This window comes from Hordeum vulgare, chromosome 7H (genome assembly GCF_904849725.1).
Source record: "Hordeum vulgare subsp. vulgare chromosome 7H, MorexV3_pseudomolecules_assembly, whole genome shotgun sequence".
Classification (NCBI taxonomy): domain Eukaryota; kingdom Viridiplantae; phylum Streptophyta; class Magnoliopsida; order Poales; family Poaceae; genus Hordeum; species Hordeum vulgare.
In genome coordinates, this window is record NC_058524.1 from 172,337,672 (window position 1) to 172,354,762 (window position 17,091).

Sequence of the window (17,091 nt, forward strand, 5' to 3'; positions counted from 1 at the left end):
CGACACTTTTACTTATCGAAAGGACTACGATAGTTCCCCTATACTCGTGGGTCATCAGCAGCCAAGAGATCAAGAACTTCAAGATTTCAAGTGATAACATATAATGATAATCACCAATGTGCACAGAACAAATGCAAGAGGTTGGTTACTTCAAAGGTGATTGCACATAGGTATGAGCACTTCATATTGGCAAATCCTATGTGGAAAATTGAGAGCATGAAAGCAACTGTTTTGAAAGATATGTGTGTTGATGTCTCCACTTCAAAGTGCAAGCATGCAAAAAGATTTTTCATGGACAAATTATTGTGTGGAATGAACAATGAATACACCAGAGTGTTTGACTACCAACTTGAGCTTCTAAGGAGCAACCCTGGAAGCACAGTTGTTGTTTGCATGGATCCAACCAACATGGAGGAAAGTGTATTCCAAAGCTTTTATGTGTGTTTTAATGCAATTAAGCAAGGATTCAAGCCTGGTTGCACAAAAGTAATAGGCCTTGATGGTTGTTTCTTTAAAGGTGCAGTGAAGGGTGAGTTGTTGTGTGCCATAGGTAGAGATGCCAATAATCAGATGTATCCACTAGCATGGGTTGTAGTTGAGAATGAAACTAACATAACCTGGAAGTGGTTTGTTGGGTTGCTCATCAAGGACTTGAAAAAAACAATAGTGGAGCTGATGGGTTATAATTTAGATGAAACTAAGAAATAAATTCTGAGCAGTTGCTAAGGCTTACAAAAGGCAAGATTTCAACTATTACAAGGCCAAGCTTGCACAGGTCACTCCTGAAGGGGCTGAAGACATCATGAGAACTGAGTCGGTGCACTGGGCAAGGGCTTTATTCCCAGTTGGTTCAAATTGTGAGTCAGTTGACAACAACCTTTGTGAGTCATTCAACCATGCCATAGTTGATTCTAGGTTTTATCCTATTATTTCTATGAATGAAAAAATTAGGAAGAAAGTACTAGTGAGAATTCAGGAACAAAGACAGTAGGTGTCAACTTTAGAGGAAAAATATGCCCTCTGTTTTTAAGAAGCTCAAGAAAAGTATTGCCAGAACACAATATCTTGAGGTGCTCTGGAATGGAGAAAATGGATTCGAAGTGAAACAAGTGAATGTGAGAGGGAGGCAGTACACTGTGGACCTGGATAAATGGACATGCTCTTATGGGTACTTCCAGTTAGCAGGGCTTCCTTGTCACCATGCAATTAGTGCCATCTACAAGTGCAATAAACATATTGAAGATTTTATTTCTCCTTGCTACTTTGTTGAAGTGTTCAACAAAATCTATCAGCATTGCTTGCACCCAGTGGAGGGTGAAGAGATGTGGCCAGTGTCACCCAATCCTAGGCCAGTGCCTCCTGAATATGTTAGGTTGCCAGGAAAAGAAACGAAGAAAGGAAGGCCCAAAAACAATGATAGGAGAAGAGAAGAAACTGAGCAACCTAAGTGGAAGAAAATGAGCAAGCATGGCACAGTTATCAAATGCTCATTATGTGGTAACCCTCGACACAACAAATCAGGATGCAAACAGAATCCAGAGAGAAACAAGAAAAAGAATGCACATCTTGCTAAAATTAGCAAGAAAAAGAACCCAGCTCACGTACTTATTGCATGCTGCATATTTATCCTGCTTATTACTCTTTTGTTGGTATTTATTGCATATTTATCCTGAATTTGCAGCAAGCCCAAGGAAGTGCATCTGCTCCACCAACAACAACAAATTCAGTACCACCAGGTCCTTCAACTGGGACAAGTACCAATAGGTTCAAGCCTCCAAGAAAGAGAATTGCAACTGCTGAAGCTGGATCATCTGCTGCCGTGGAGCATCTACTTCCACAAGGACAAGATCTGGAGCTAAGAGGGGAAGAAGGCCTCATCATCAGTGCCAAGCTTCAAATATTTCACTTGCAGTGTAAACTACTAGTTGTAGTTCAAAAATGGTTCATGGCTGGGAGGGGAAGAAGGGCTAGAGTGTTCTTTTGTTGAAGTTGCAATGTTCCAAAACATTTCTGATGTAATGTTGCAAACTTATCTTTTGTTCATGGCTCAACCTAGGGGTCATGTATGTGTGGGAGTATGACTTGTTGCAAACCAAGTTTATGTGAATTAACTTGGTCTGGATGAACTTGCTATTATGAGTTGAATTTCCTTGTTATTTTCTTGTATTAAATTGCCAGCAAAGATTATGACCATTCCTCCTGCATCATCCTCCATTTCATAGGTACAAAATAATGTAAACACAACATGCACTTCCACTTTTATGGATTCCAAACACACCAAGTTCCACTAGTACATTGCATACCTCTAACACTTTCAAATCTTAATGCAGTAGCATCTTCCCTGCAACTAAACCTACCATAAAGACAACAAAAAGCATGACAACATTCTGATATTTCCCCTTCAGTGCATCTATCTCTCCATTTTTCCGCTTCAACTGATCTTGCAAAGACATAGCCCTACCCATTCCTCCTGTTTCAGCTTCAGGCAGAGCCACAACTGTAGTGGGATCTTCAAACACAACAACACTTCCTTGACCTCTTGGCCTATGCATTCCATCTCGCAAATCTCCAATCAAATCACTCCAAAACTTCGGCAGAGGAGCATCATGCCATTCCACAAATCCACAACCACCTTGTTGTTCAATTTGTACAAACAGAAATCTTTGAGAGGGGAGAAGAACAAATGAACAGAAAATTACGGAGAAGACGAAGCTCACCATGGCATCCACGCAGGCGTAGTACCTCCTTCCTGGGTTCTGGCGGCTCTAGGAGATCCACCTTGGCGCCTTCTGACGCGGGTCGCAGCAGCAGAGCTTCTCTGGCTCATACACCATTAGGTTCTTCCGATACGGCACCGTCGACCTCGATTCCTCCCCTCTCCTTCCGGCGGCTCCACGAAAGCCGGGAGCAATCGAAACGCCCTAAAGACCACGACATTTCCCCCACCACCCCCGCTCAGGAATCGCCGCCGCCACACTCAGGAATCGCCTCCGTCATCTCCTAACCCTACTTTCTCCCCCTGCGCGCGTTCCAGTTATAACATCGCCCACATGCCTAGCAATCCCTGCCACGCCAGTGTTTTTTGTGCTCAGACGACCCCAAGGTTTGATTTGGACCGGGATTAGTAAGATTAGGGTCCAAACGACACGGATTTCGACTTCAGGGTTTGATTCGCACGGACGTCTATGAACTCGCCGACCTAGGATTTCACCTAGAAGGGGACAGAAGGAGGGGGAAATGATCCACACCCGACATCCAAGGAGGAGAACGACGCCCAAGGCATCGCTTGTGGTGTGGTCGCCGCTCTAGGTACGGGTGTCACACGGATCCAATCCCGCCCCACAAGATCCCTGCTGCCGGTGCGCGGGAGGAATGGCCTGAGCCCGTGGGACCCGGATCCAGCGTTGGAAGGAGCAAATCGACGCGGAGTGGGGGTCTGCATCTGGTGGTGGCAATCCTACGGGGAGGGTTGCACACCGGCGACAAAGGACCGTCACCTCCTCGTCTCCTGCGAGACCGAGGCAGGCACCTCACCGGCACCGGCAGGAATGGCCCTCCACAAGGGCCACCCTCACACTCTTCACCCAGGGTCGAGGCCCTCCACACATCATGGAGCCACCTGATCCCCTGCCAGCACCTTTATCGGTGTCCAGTGCACACCGACGCACACTTCTCGCCACGACGGCGGGGAAGGAGGGGAAGAGAATGGCGCGATGGTGGCGATTAGGGTTTCCCCAGGGTCGCCTGAGAGGAGACGACGTGAGCGGGAGGAGGGAGGCAAGCCTATCTAAATAAATTCGAAGACAAGTAATTTGAGCGGAGGTAAATACATATCAACTTCTATTTCCGTTAAAAAAAACTTCCACATGAGTTTTTGCGAATATTCGGAAAAAACCCATATCGATTTAAGACCATCTACAACCGGACCGCCTATAACCTCCTCAAAAAAGTTGATCTAACCGGACCCCCCCCCCAACTTTCTTGCTCAACGTCCGGACTAAGCGACAGTTCTCATATCTATCTCGAATGTAGGGACGGTATGAGTGCTTGCGGACGCGGCCGGACACGTTCGATCAGTCCGCCATGTAGGATGCAACTCTATCGTGAACATTCTTTCTCTTTTCTTATGCTTTCTTTTATTTCTTTCTTTTTTTCATCAATTACATGCAAGTAATCGGACATATGAAAAAAAAATTAACTATGCAGACAAAAAGATAGGGATTCAAAACAAACACGTCTCGTCAGAACCAACCGTTGGCCGTAGGCGTGCCGTCCATGTGGGGACATGGCTGCCGTCAGCTACTATAGATGGGATTGGGTTCACCGGGCCAGTACGCCGCACATGTCAACTTGTAAAACCCCGGAGGGGCACAAGCGTCAAAACGGCGGCACACGCATACGCGTCATGGCCGAGATACCATGTCATATGCCCCATGTGAACCGCGGCATCCCAACATGTAGTACGTCGGCGCGGTAGCGGTGGTGGCCCCTCGTGGCCGGGGAAGCAGCGCCGATCGGACCCGCAGCGGCCCGAAGCTGACCGTCCCCGCGCCCGATGGACGGACGGACGAGGGTGCCAACAAGAGAGCGGGCAGAAAAGGCAGGCAGCTCCATCCATCGGCACCGCCGTCGCGCCGAGCCCGGTGCGGTGGGCGGAGCCGTGGAAGGCAGGCGTCCGTCCGTCCGTGCCGCCATCGACCGCCGTGTCGCTGTCCCAGCCGCTGAGCTGTCTGCGATACGGATTAGCACGAGCCACCGTACTGCCGAGCCCTTTTTTTTTTTTTCCTCCTATAATAAAAAAATCCTAGGCGGGGGCCCCGCGCATGTCGCTGTCCGCCTCGTGCACGGGCGTGCCACGTGTCGACCGCCCGTACGCCGCAGCCGCTGCTGCTCCCTCCTGCTTAGTTTTACCGTGATGATGATTAAGCACGTGGGTGCAGCGTGGCCCTCAACGGTACAACGCTCCGGGCCGAGGTAAAAGCGTCGGCTGATTATTACTCGCCTCACTGACAATGGCCCCCAACCCATATATACGACTACATACTAACACTTGATTAAACGAGGGAAATATGCGTGATCGGGAGGAGGCTACCTAACGGAACGGACGGACGGCCGGGCAGGGGGTAGGGGATCAAATCCATCATGGTGGTGCACGATCGACAGCCGACCTTAAATTCCATGGCTGTTGCACCGACGGGATCGCCGATCTCCTAACCGGCGTTATGCCGCGGGGAGATATGCGCGTGGAGACGGCGCCGCGCCGTCCTTTCCTTCATGGTCATACCCGTACGTCTCGCGCTAGTTTGATCGTTTTTTACGGCCATCGTACGGCTGCGGTTACGATTAAACAGTGTCTGTCAGGTACGTGCAGTAATTAGTTGCTTTGACCTACAGGCCGGAGGTGCCATTTCTTGCTAGACAGACGGACCGTCAAAACGGCGTCCATATTTTTTTGTTCAAAAAAAAAATCCGTTTTTACATGGGATTTTTAGGCACACCGCGTAAGCTTTACTAGCAAAAGGGCCCATGCGTTGCAACGGGAGAAAGAAATATCACACGGCACACGTTCTTAATTTATAAAAAATGTCTATAATTTAAGAATTTATAGTTATGATACAAATAAAGATGGTCTTATCCTACAAAAATGCAGTTCAAAATTTCACAGGTCTTTTATTTTAACACGGCTTGCATGTAGATTTAATACGTACAAAGAATCAGTCAAGTGACCTTCAGTTTCATCTCTAATCCTGATTTTGTTGACGTGTTCATTCCCAACCCGGATGAGTACCGGTATGAAAGAAAGACGAATAATGACTTATTTATTAAGATTGCACCCTAGATAGTATTTTTATTAAACGTTTAACAGATAAAATAATATCATATTTAAATTCTACATATTTTTCTAATCAAATTCTATGTATAATATGTTAAATTTGAAGTTACGGTTTAAAAGATATGAGTATTTAAAAATATATTTAATATATACTACGAGTTTAATGTCATAAACAGTAAGGATTTTTTTGTAAAATCACCTCGATGGGTTTTTCGACGGAAGCGATAGCCTCTTTATTATTAGGTAAAGATTTTCTCTGACTGGACGGGACGGGGCTGGCACGTTGCCAGACTTGCCGACTAATGCTGCGTTGATTCGAGCCACAACTGGCTGGTTTAATATATGTGCATCAATCAGGTTTAGTGCTGGGCTGCCCCCACAAAGCACAGCAACAGGATCCATTCATCGCCGCCTCCAAGGGAAGGGAGATAAAAAAAACACGATTTGTTTATCGACCGCGAGGACAAAGACGAGGCCGACGTGACGGCTCAAGTGGCTGCTTTTCTCTGCTCTCCGGTATAAGCATATGATATTTCAAGGCCAGGCCAGGCCTCTCCATCATCAACAGAGAGAAGAGAGAGAGAGAGAATCCCCTGCGTAGATTAGACCTAAAGCTGTTCCGCACAAGAGGAGAGTGTGGGCCAGGCAAACCCAAATCCAACAAGATATCGTTTTTAATCTCCGTCTGCGTCCTCGCCGTGGCCGTGACAACATAGTGTTGGCATGAGGGGACGAATCCAACCCTTTTTTTCAAGGATGGGGAGATGTTCTGGCCTAGTTAATTGCACTACTAGTATATAATTACGGGCAGCCAGGAGGATTTGGTCATTGCTGGGCCATGCCTTTTACGTGGTGCTGTAGATGGAGGAAAGAAGTAGGAAACGTACTTACGCAAACACCAGAGGAAGCTTGATGAGTGTCGCGGAAACCGCGAAAGAGCTCCGCTCCGGATATGCATGCATACATACACGCTTTTGCTGCCGACGTGTCCACGGAGCGTTCATGGGTTATCGCTGCCGCCGTTGGATCATCTTAAGTATTATAAACCCACAAAGACCGGCCAAGTCGCAAACCTAACACCGACGCAAACACCGCCCTCTGGCCCAGTGCCCATGGATGTCGTGACAGAGCGGTGACGCTAGGCTGCGCTGCAAAACCACTAGCCGCACCGGAGAGGCTAACCCACTAGATGGCTTCACGTGCTCGCGCGACGCAGGATTTTGTGGACGTAGTAGTACGTGGTTTGTTTCTCCCTCCACCGACGTGCGTGTGATTTGCCGCATCATGGGTCGGGCTTTGCCACCCAAGGCATAGCCTGGGCAGCTTTGCAATCTTTTTGTGCCAGCGCGCAAACATACCACCCAAGGCATAGCCTGGGCAGCTTTGCAATCTTTTTGTGCCTGCGCGCAAACATACCACCCAAGGCATAGCCTGGGCAGCTTTGCAATCTTTTTGTACCTGCGCGCAAACATACCGCAAGGTATATCTTCGTGCCCATACTGTGATCTGTATATCTTGTGCCCATGCTGTGATCTTGGAGTGCTTACAGGTACAGATATATGCGCATTACTTCTTGTCCGCCGTTACCAAGACCAGAGCAACAGCACGCAAAACGTACATCAGTTCACCACATACGCATACACAATGTCATGCCAAAAAAGAAACAGCTAACTACTCACTCCGTTCCAAAATTCTTGTCTTAGGTTTGTCTAAAAATGAATGTATCAAAATCAAAATTCTTGTCTTAGGTTTGTCTAGAAATGGATGTATCAAAATACTGAAACATGACTGGATACATTCATATCTAAACAAATCTACGACAAGAATTTTGGAACGGAGGGAGTATACACTACTACTACGACGACTACAGCAGGCTGATGAATAACACGGATCAGATTGTGCAGCCAGGACAACTATGTGCAGGATGGAATGACATGACAGAGGGTTTAGACTCAAAAGCATACATAAACTCAACACGGATGCTACAAGTCTGATAGATAATTCACATTCACACCCAGTGTATAACTAGCAAGTTCAATTCATTTATGCATAGGACAGGTTGCTCCAAAAATGTAACAATGTTCAGCACATAAATAAAACCAATGTTTAACTGGAAAATTCAATACACAAGAAATGAATAGAAAACAGTCGGTTCAGTAAGAAATAACACAGGGACATAAGACAAATCTTTTTTTTCTCCTTTTTTTAATCTTTTTTTTTTTGCTTGGGAAAGGGTTCAGAGGGATGAGTACAGATAAATAGGATGCTATACAGTCGGGGCTAACATTGACAAAGCGCGTATGAGCTAGAATGTTGGTCTAGTTGAAAACCAGTCCTCCTCTTGGTCTAGTTGAAAACCAGTCCTCCCTGAAGGAACCACCAATACAACAGCAAAGCTGCAGCTTATTTTGAGTCTGAGTGCCCCTTTCATCATCATCATCGGATGACTAATGAAAACTGCTTGTTATGGCAGACTGATTATCGATCGACAAAGGACAACCATCTTCAAGCATCCGCATCGCAGTATATCGAATTTGGACTCCGGGTCCCTTTCCCCTTTTTTTTCTTTCCTTTTTTCCCTTTTTATGTTCTTTTCCTGTTTAGCCTTTTTACAAAGCAGCATTTTGGAGCAACCATCTTGTTGTCAGCTTATTGGCCCTATTGTTCTCATTTAAACATGCTGGCAACTGGAAAGACACCAATTGGTTCTCACTATGATCAAATATATAACATAATCTCCCCTATGTAGCTGGTGGAAGCACCTGTTCAGCTGAAGACAATGCCACGCTCATGTCAGGTTTTGCACCTGCATTTGAATCGGTGCCTGAAGGCTCACGTTTCCACTGGAAACTTCTGGCACCCGCTTTCATGGGAGTACGCCCTCTAAATGAGCTACCAGGGAGAACACCCCTTGGGTATGCCATCCTACCCCTAGCATATGATGATCGACCACTACCAGGCCAACCATAAAAGTGAGCAGCCTCATGAGAGCTTCGCCTCACGACCTACGATACAGAAAAAATGGCATCAGTGTCAATTCTGCAGTGCACTCAGTACTCACAAGCTATCGCGATGTGTTTGAAAGCAACCCAAAGGCTAACAAACAAAATAACAGAGTGATAACATGCTAACCCTCATTGCCACGAGATCTACAGAGCATCATAGTTACAAGGATTGTGTTCTATGTTCAGCTTCTGCTTGCGTACAAAAATTACAAGTACATGACATGTTCAAAAGAAGGTAGGAATCATACCTTTAGAATGCGTGTCATAAAGGAAGTGCCATTCAATGACAGAGCTCTTTCAGCCGACTCTGTGTGTAAAAACTCTACATAGGCAGACCTGTATCATTAAAAAAATCAGCAACGCCTTTCAAGAAATGGAACTTTAGAGTGAAGTAGCTAGCTTATTTTACTTCCAACTTGCTATTACGTTCAACTTAGATCCATGAACTTAATTATTCCACTTTACGATTCTTAAACTTCTTAACCCAGCTCCAGTCATAGCAATTCAAATGGGTATATACAATATACTTTTCAAACATTAAGATAAGCTACGACCTAAATGGTGGGTTCCAAACTGCACGCAAATAATCGAAACTCAAGAAAAGTACAGTAGACTATGATGCGACTTGTTCTTTCCCCAGTGACAGTAACTTGTAATAATATTGCCAATGAGGATGTTTGACATGTCTATTGCTACCACCTACTAAATGCTACTCCCTCCGATCCATAATAAGTTACGTGGTTTTAGTTCAATCTGAACTAAAACCACAACACTAATTTTGGATCAGAGGGAGTATCAAACTGGTCTTTTAATTCAGATACCAAATCTACTGACAATTTTCCTTCCATTTTCTTTGCGGGATCCTCCTTTTCTGTACAATTTTCTATATACTTCATGCTTCTGTTTGTCTTAGTACTGGTTTCAGTCTCATGTAGTGACAAATTGACATGCGCATCCATATAAGTTTTGAGACATTTTGATCCTAAATTAGCGGGAGAAGCAAATTAGCACCTAACGAGTGCTTCAAACTATATATGCTAACATGAACTTCCACTTCACTTCTCCACAGCCATCATGCAATTTTATCTCATGTAATAAGTATTCCCTCCGTCCCATAATGTAAGACGTTTAACAAATAACTAATAGAAACATTAAAAAAATCTAATCCCTGAAACAATTATCATAAAAACAAACTAACCCTGTTGGCTGCCCAGTTGCTGCATTAGTAACAATGACTACTTTCAGCACTGCACCAAACTTGTTGAAATGGCGAGACAGCGAGTCCTTGGTGGCAGCAAAGTGAACCTTCAAACAAAATTGGCAAACAAATAGAAGAGTCTAAGGACATATCACATGCAATAGAAAGGGAGATGATAGAAGGATACTTACATTGCTAACATAGAGGGTCCTTGAATCCGCATCCTCGGTGGGATGGGCAGTGCTATATGAACTAGAAACTGCAAGCAAGGGAATATTCGTTACATCAAATAATAAGTGGTATTCTGTAAAATGTGAATCATCTTGCTTTGCATATTTCTTTGATGTATTACAAAAAGAATATTACAAACACTAATTTTGTTACATACCAGATGTTGCAGACCGCTGTGAATCCTTTTGGACTTCTCCATGACCTAATTCCTGAGCAATTTTTACAGTCAGGTCACATCTATCACTAGGTTCCTAATTCCTAAATAATCTATAAACATTTGCCAATGACCAAAAGAATAGAAAAAGTAATCAACACCTTGAGCAACAAACAGAATGTAGATCTTCTTTCTTATGAAAAGAAATATTGCATTGGAAAGTACGGGCCTATGACTTAAATTCAATAGTGGTATAATAATAGCTTTGGCTTTTCATTCCAGTTCTCATTAGTCACATGGAAATCAAAGCTCATTAAAGTAACTCTGCAAAAGCAACTAAAGCAGAGACGTTTAATCCAGTAGATGCCTGCACCAGCAAGTTGTTGAAATAATATGTTTCGCTTTCACATGATGACCCAGTGGCCCTACTGACATTCCATTCAACCCAAAATGGTAAATAAGTACAGCTCATCACTACCATGTATAAGGCCATAGATTATTAACACGGTCTGAGTTATAGTTCTTTCATAACTTATAATCAGATCAGATACTTGCAAATGCTAACAATGGTGCAATTTATCATAAAAGTTTGCTTGATGTATGTATGAGGTAACTTACTTTGACATTAATAGCTGGAGAGGCGACATTAGCATTCATGGGTGTGATGTCCGGCTTCTCCACAACATGAACATCTTTTGGTGTTCCAAAATTTGGAGGTTCCACAGAAATGGGGCTAACTGGAACAGCAACGGTTTTGCTTGCTCTTATTGGTGCCGAAGAAACAGGTTGCTCCTCATAAGTCAAACTTGAATGCTTTGTTTTATTGTTCTCAGGTTCAGCGCTGCATTTTGTCAATGTATATTTCTTCTCCACAACATGTGAATCAGAACTTTGGTATCTAGTCATTTCATCATCTATTCCCACATCCTCATCAGAGGTAGTATCAACATTCATTTCATCTTCTCCGTCTGCTATCTCCAGGTCTCCAGATATCTGCTCATCATTATCATGCTGATCAGAGTCATGATCATCTAACGCTGTAACTGGTTCAAAATCATCATAGCCTCTCTTCTCTTCACGAGAACGAGATGGTTGATTCACAGCATTCCCTTGACCCAATCTACTGAACACACTTCCAGTAGATCTTGCTTTGGAAGAATCTGCAGCAGCCTCTGCAGCAGCTCTAAGAGCTAAAGCGGCTCCAGGTACTTGTAGAATTTGCCTTTTTCTTTCTACTCTTTTATCATTTGGGTTGTCTGCAGATCTTTCTGATCTCCTGTCATGCAGGCTGTCTGTAGCTCTCTCTGATCTACTGTCATGTAGACTGTCTGTAGATCTTTGTGAAATTTTACCATGCAGGTTGTCTGTGGATAATGTGTTAACAACAGAGCGTAGGCGCTTAGAAGATGGCTCTGTAGAACTGCTAGTTTGCTGTACAGCTTTTACAGCATCTCGAACGGCGAACTGCAGAAGACGACGGGAAGCACCAAGAACCGGACGAGAAGGCAATTCTCTCTGGGCAAAAAAAGGAGAATTGATTGTAAATGACATATTGATTTCAGGTGAACAAAAGAAACATCTCAAGTGCAATCCTAGTACATTGTTATACACATTTGTACCATGGCAATATCCTTGTCCAAGTAGGAATATAAAAATATTTAAGGTGGTAGTACTGATAGTTTTGTCTATCCGGTAAGTTTCTCAACATTTCACTCAATCAGTTGGTCCTAATAGGAAATAAGCTACTGTAGCATATAAACGTAGTTAAAGCTCATATAAGAATATTCATGGGAAGCAAACACTTGGTTTGCCAGTTACCAAAAATATTATTTTTGCGATGCAACTGTTGGAAAATGGAACAAAGCAAACCTAACGACATGATCATTTCAGCCACAAACTTAGATTGGTGGTGTTAAAAGATTGGTATTGGTAAAAATCTATACCAATAAAAAAGACCAAAAGGGGTAGGTCCAATTAATCTCAGCCATCAAACCATGACAATCCAATGACCTAGATTGCTCCAATGTTGAGCACTCAACATCTTTCGCATGCAGTTAATATCAGATCAACTATCAACTTCTGTGCTAATCAGACAATTAACGCGTAATTGATACCCTACCCAATATGAAACGTGCAATTGACTTCCTCCCTAATATCAATGTGCACCGCACATACGCATTTACTAGTCAGTCTTAACACGCTTCCTTATAGTGATATGTAGAGAAGCATAAATAAATAATTAAACATTTCGTTACAACGCAAATCAAAATTCAGACATACGCCATTAAAAAAAACATAGCAAAGTAGACATGAAGGCCATTATTGCAGGCAATCCGTTTGGTTAACAAAAGCAGAACTTTTATTAAGATTTTCCATACGCACCTTTGTTTGTTGTGGTTCATCCTCCCGATCACGCTTTCTGCCATTCCGTTGATTAGATGATGGAGGCTGTCGTATTTCAGTAGACTTTTGCAGCTTTTTCTCTTCTCCGTGCAAAATATCAGTTAGCACACTTCGAAGTGGAAAGTTTCTGTTACCCTCCCTACCAGTTCCTTTCCAATCCCTCTTATTCCGACTCCTGGTGGTCGCATTTGATTCACTTGTGTGCTCAAGAGGCGTTTGATCTCTTCTTGTGTGCACCTCAGGTGATTTGTGTCTTCCAGATAGTTCTTTTGGTATTTCATCATCCTTGTTCTCCACCGCCTGCTCTTGTGTTTGCACATACAGGTGCAAATTTAAAGATAGATGATCCCACAACCTATAAAGGCATCCAATAGTGTGCTCTTTATACACTTGATAAGACAATACGAATACCAATTACTTTTAATTGGAAATTGATAAAAAAAATGTAGTGTGTGCAATAATAATCCAGGTAGAAAGAAAGACTTTGTCATCTCTTCACAGTTGCAAGTAGTCTCACTGTAGCAGAATAAGTAAAAACTCATACACAAAATCCATGCCAAAAAAAAATCATTACTTCGAAATTTGATGTGTATCACACATTCGTAATGATTTACAATAAACTGCGCAGACCACTTAGTGTCAAGCACCGAACCAATATCAGAACTACAGAAAGGCTCTTAATTAGCATAATTCCATATAAAATTCAAGTTCATGTTCAATTTATCTTATGAGAAACAAAAGAAAAGAAAGCGAAGAACAAGCAGTACTATTAACAGTGAACTCCTTTTCATCTATATTCAGTTAATTGAACTTGAGATTTAAAGGGTGATGTAATACTCTAAGAACTATCTCCTCTTTTGGAAAGTTCCGTGTTGATTCAGTGCTGAAGCAAAAGTTGTCTGCATGAACTGAGTCTAAAATCAAAATTGCTCTAGTCTAGATATGCATCCATAAGTGAATACTGAATAGTTAATGATTATACAGAAAAGTATGGAAAAATATAGACTGGTCGTCAGCTTAGTTCACCCAGAGAAATATAAATCATACATAAAGTGAACTAACCATGAAATAAACAATGCACTATCATCAACTCCTAAAAAAATACGGAGCTCCTTCCTGGCCTCGTCCTCGCGTTTTCCATTCCTGAGAAGCACAATAACGTAGTCCTGCACTTAAGATAACAACGGAGGTCCACTTATTGCCCTCTCAAAAACATCTAACTAAATGAAATAAAGCAACAGGAGAACAAAAACATGATGTTTAACTTCCCGGTGTGTGAAAAAAATCCTGCACTTAAGATAACAACGGAGGTCCATTATTACCCTCTCGAAAACATCTATCTAAATGAAATAAAGCAACAGGAGATCAAAATGATTTTTAACTTCCCGGTGTGTGAAAAAAAATGAATACATGGCCACGGTAACTGCTGGAAGCAATGTATTCGATGTCAAACTCGCCTTTTGTACAAACATGTTCAAGGTTCAAACTGCAATGAACCAACATCATGCAGAAGTCGATAAACAGGGCTGCATCCAAACTTTAGTGCTTCAAAAGTAGGAAAGTACAAAAAACTGGTATGTGTGTGTGTGTGTGTGGAGGGGGGAGGGGGGTGTCCATGATTACTGAGCAACTGATGTAGTGGTGCTGAATAAGTAAACCTTGCCTGGACTGCACGGAAAAGCCCAGCCACAGACACAACAAAGATTTCCTAGTCAATGATCAGCTTGTCAAAAGTTCCACCAATGTGGGGAATGAACCAAATATAAACATAATGTTCTCAATTGACAAAACCGTGCGTGATCACAGGTTATTTAAGTGATTCTGGCGTATTGCACTAACTGAATTTGCCTAGGTGAAGCACGGTGTAGTCTTTATACGACTAGAAGGCACACCAAATTAGAGCCGACAGTTGACACTACATTGGCAGCAAATAATCAAGCAAAAGATGCGAACTTGCCAGGTCCTGAGACCTAATCGCGTCATGGGAGAGCAAGTGAAAGAGGCGGCACTAAACAAGGTAACACAACGGCACAATTCGTACAACTACAGACCCCAGGCACACACCGACGCGAAGGCCACCAGGCAGGGGAGGGGTGAGCGAGTGGCTACATCTTACCGCGACTTCGGCACTGCCCTTGAACTCACGCAGCTTCTCCCGCATGCGCTCCCGGAGCTGGTAGGCGCCGGAGTCGGTGAAGTCGGCCTTGAAGATGCGGCCGTCGGTGGCGAGATCGGCCGCCTCCATCGTGGCGGAGGCCTCCAGAACCCCTCCCCTTGCAACCCTAGATCCAGCCCGATGGGGTCCTGGGTCCGAGACGGGTGGGGAGGAACCGGAGAGGCGAAGACCTTATCCGCGCCGCCCTTGTGAGCGGAGTTCGGAAGGAAGCTTGGGCGGGGCGGCGGAGTTCGGCGAGCCGGGAGGAGGCGCCGGCGCCTGGAGGTGGGGATGGGGTTAGGCGACGGGACAGCGAGAGGATGCGAGATTTTATTGGGTTTTTGTTTTGGGTTTTAATTGCTTTTGAGCGCATATGTTACCCGCCCATGGAGGGCTAATTACAGCATTTTTAACACAGAAAAACAAATAAAAGAGTCAGTATACAATACGGTAACCTATCTGAAATTTTGAAACAAGGAGCCGCGAGTAATATAGTTGTAACCCGTGTACAATTGTTGGCGTTGTGAATTTTGCACAGCGTAAATAGAATTTTGTTACCTTAAGTGAACACGGTCATCCATAAGGAGTCAAGCAACTTCAGAAGAAAATTATATCTCAATAAACAATACAGTACAATGCAACATAATGGTCAAGTGTACTACAATGTACACCGTTCATGATCACCCGAGCATGCGAGCATAGTATGATTTACTAGTTGGCCTTGTCAAACCATTAGTCCTAGATTGTTAGTGCTAGGCCCATGTATAGGGGTATATCACATAATTATTAATAAAATTTTGGGTCAAAGATAGGTTCAAATTTTGACGGAGATTTTAAACCCGGAAAGAGAAAGGGCGGTGTACTATACAAATTAACTCTTCAATCATTGCATATGGCCTTGTGCACTTGTTGAAGAAGAAGGCTCAAAATGATCTCGAATTTGAATTCACAAAACCAACAACCAGTTAGGAATAAAGAAAAGATACAAAGTCAAGTGCACACAACTGACAAACTACAGACAGATATATGAAAACTACTCCCTCCGTTTCTAAATATAAGTCTTTTAAGAGGTTTCACTAGAGGACTACATACAGATGTATATAGACACGTTTTAGAATGTAGATTCACTCATTTTGCTTCGTATGTAGTCCACTAGTGAAATCTCTAAAAAGACTTATATTTAGGAACAGAGAGAGTAAGTCAGAGTTATAACATGATGTCGACGAAACCCTCAACCGTGAACTGGTCGCCACACAAAGACACATGTCATACTCAAGAAGAAAGAACAACCAGTAGGTGAATAAATGTCGTCATTGGCTCTAGGAGCTATAGTCGACTTCGTAACGACCTCGCACATCTCTGAAGGGGGCTCCTTACTCCCTTGCATTGACATAAAGGAAGTTGATCCATCCATAGATGAAGACCCTCACATGAGAGCTAAGGTATATGTCGATGGCATAACGTCTGGAAAGATGAAACTAGAACAATAGCAAACAATGCTACATCAAGCTCGTCAAAGGGAGACTTCGCCACTAACCAAGAATATGCATGTGGAGGGGGGCACAAACTACAATTGGGTTGTACCTTACAAATCATCAATGAAGGGGAGACGGTCGAGATAGTGTTGATAAAGGACACCTTGTGCAATGAAGGGCACACAGTTGATACAATGTTGAGGAACACACCTAGTCGGCAAGGAATACCTCCAAGTTCAAGCCACCACGGATATGCCACAATAACTGCTATAAGTAAGGTGTAACGACTAAGATGCGGTCCTTTCCGATTTAGGGAACGAGGCCCCAAAATGGAAAGAAGCGCATCTAAGCGTTTCGCAAGCACGATAACATAGCACATACATAATAATAGAATGACAAATAGGGATTCATCTGCCAACTGATAAATAAAATCAGAGTTTACATCACGCATTTATTCAAACAAGGTAGTTCCGCTACACACTACAAAACATGAGAAATGGCTATGCTACCCTGCATGCTCGCCCACGATCATGACCACGCCTCAGTTTTCTGGATAGTTCACGTAAAGGCGGTCGTTCTCCTCATCGTACTGCCACGCCAGCTGCGTGCCATCGGGATCACCTGTGTCGGGCGTACT

The 17,091-nt window shown here is 43.6% G+C and overlaps 1 protein-coding gene across 1 annotated transcript; it reads right to left on the bottom strand.

The window, feature by feature from the left end:
* Positions 1–7,855: 7,855 nt before the first annotated feature.
* Positions 7,856–15,323, bottom strand: LOC123412421 (nucleolin-like). The gene is made up of 9 exons (XM_045105360.1): positions 14,941–15,323; positions 13,887–13,990; positions 12,804–13,179; positions 11,040–11,936; positions 10,425–10,476; positions 10,228–10,295; positions 10,037–10,143; positions 9,087–9,174; positions 7,856–8,838 (listed from the first exon to the last, which is right to left on the bottom strand). Exons 1-9 carry the CDS (start codon positions 15,067–15,069, stop codon positions 8,575–8,577), a joined length of 2,085 nt encoding a protein of 694 aa, XP_044961295.1. The 5' UTR covers positions 15,070–15,323; the 3' UTR covers positions 7,856–8,574.
* Between the last annotated feature and the right edge of the window lie 1,768 nt (positions 15,324–17,091).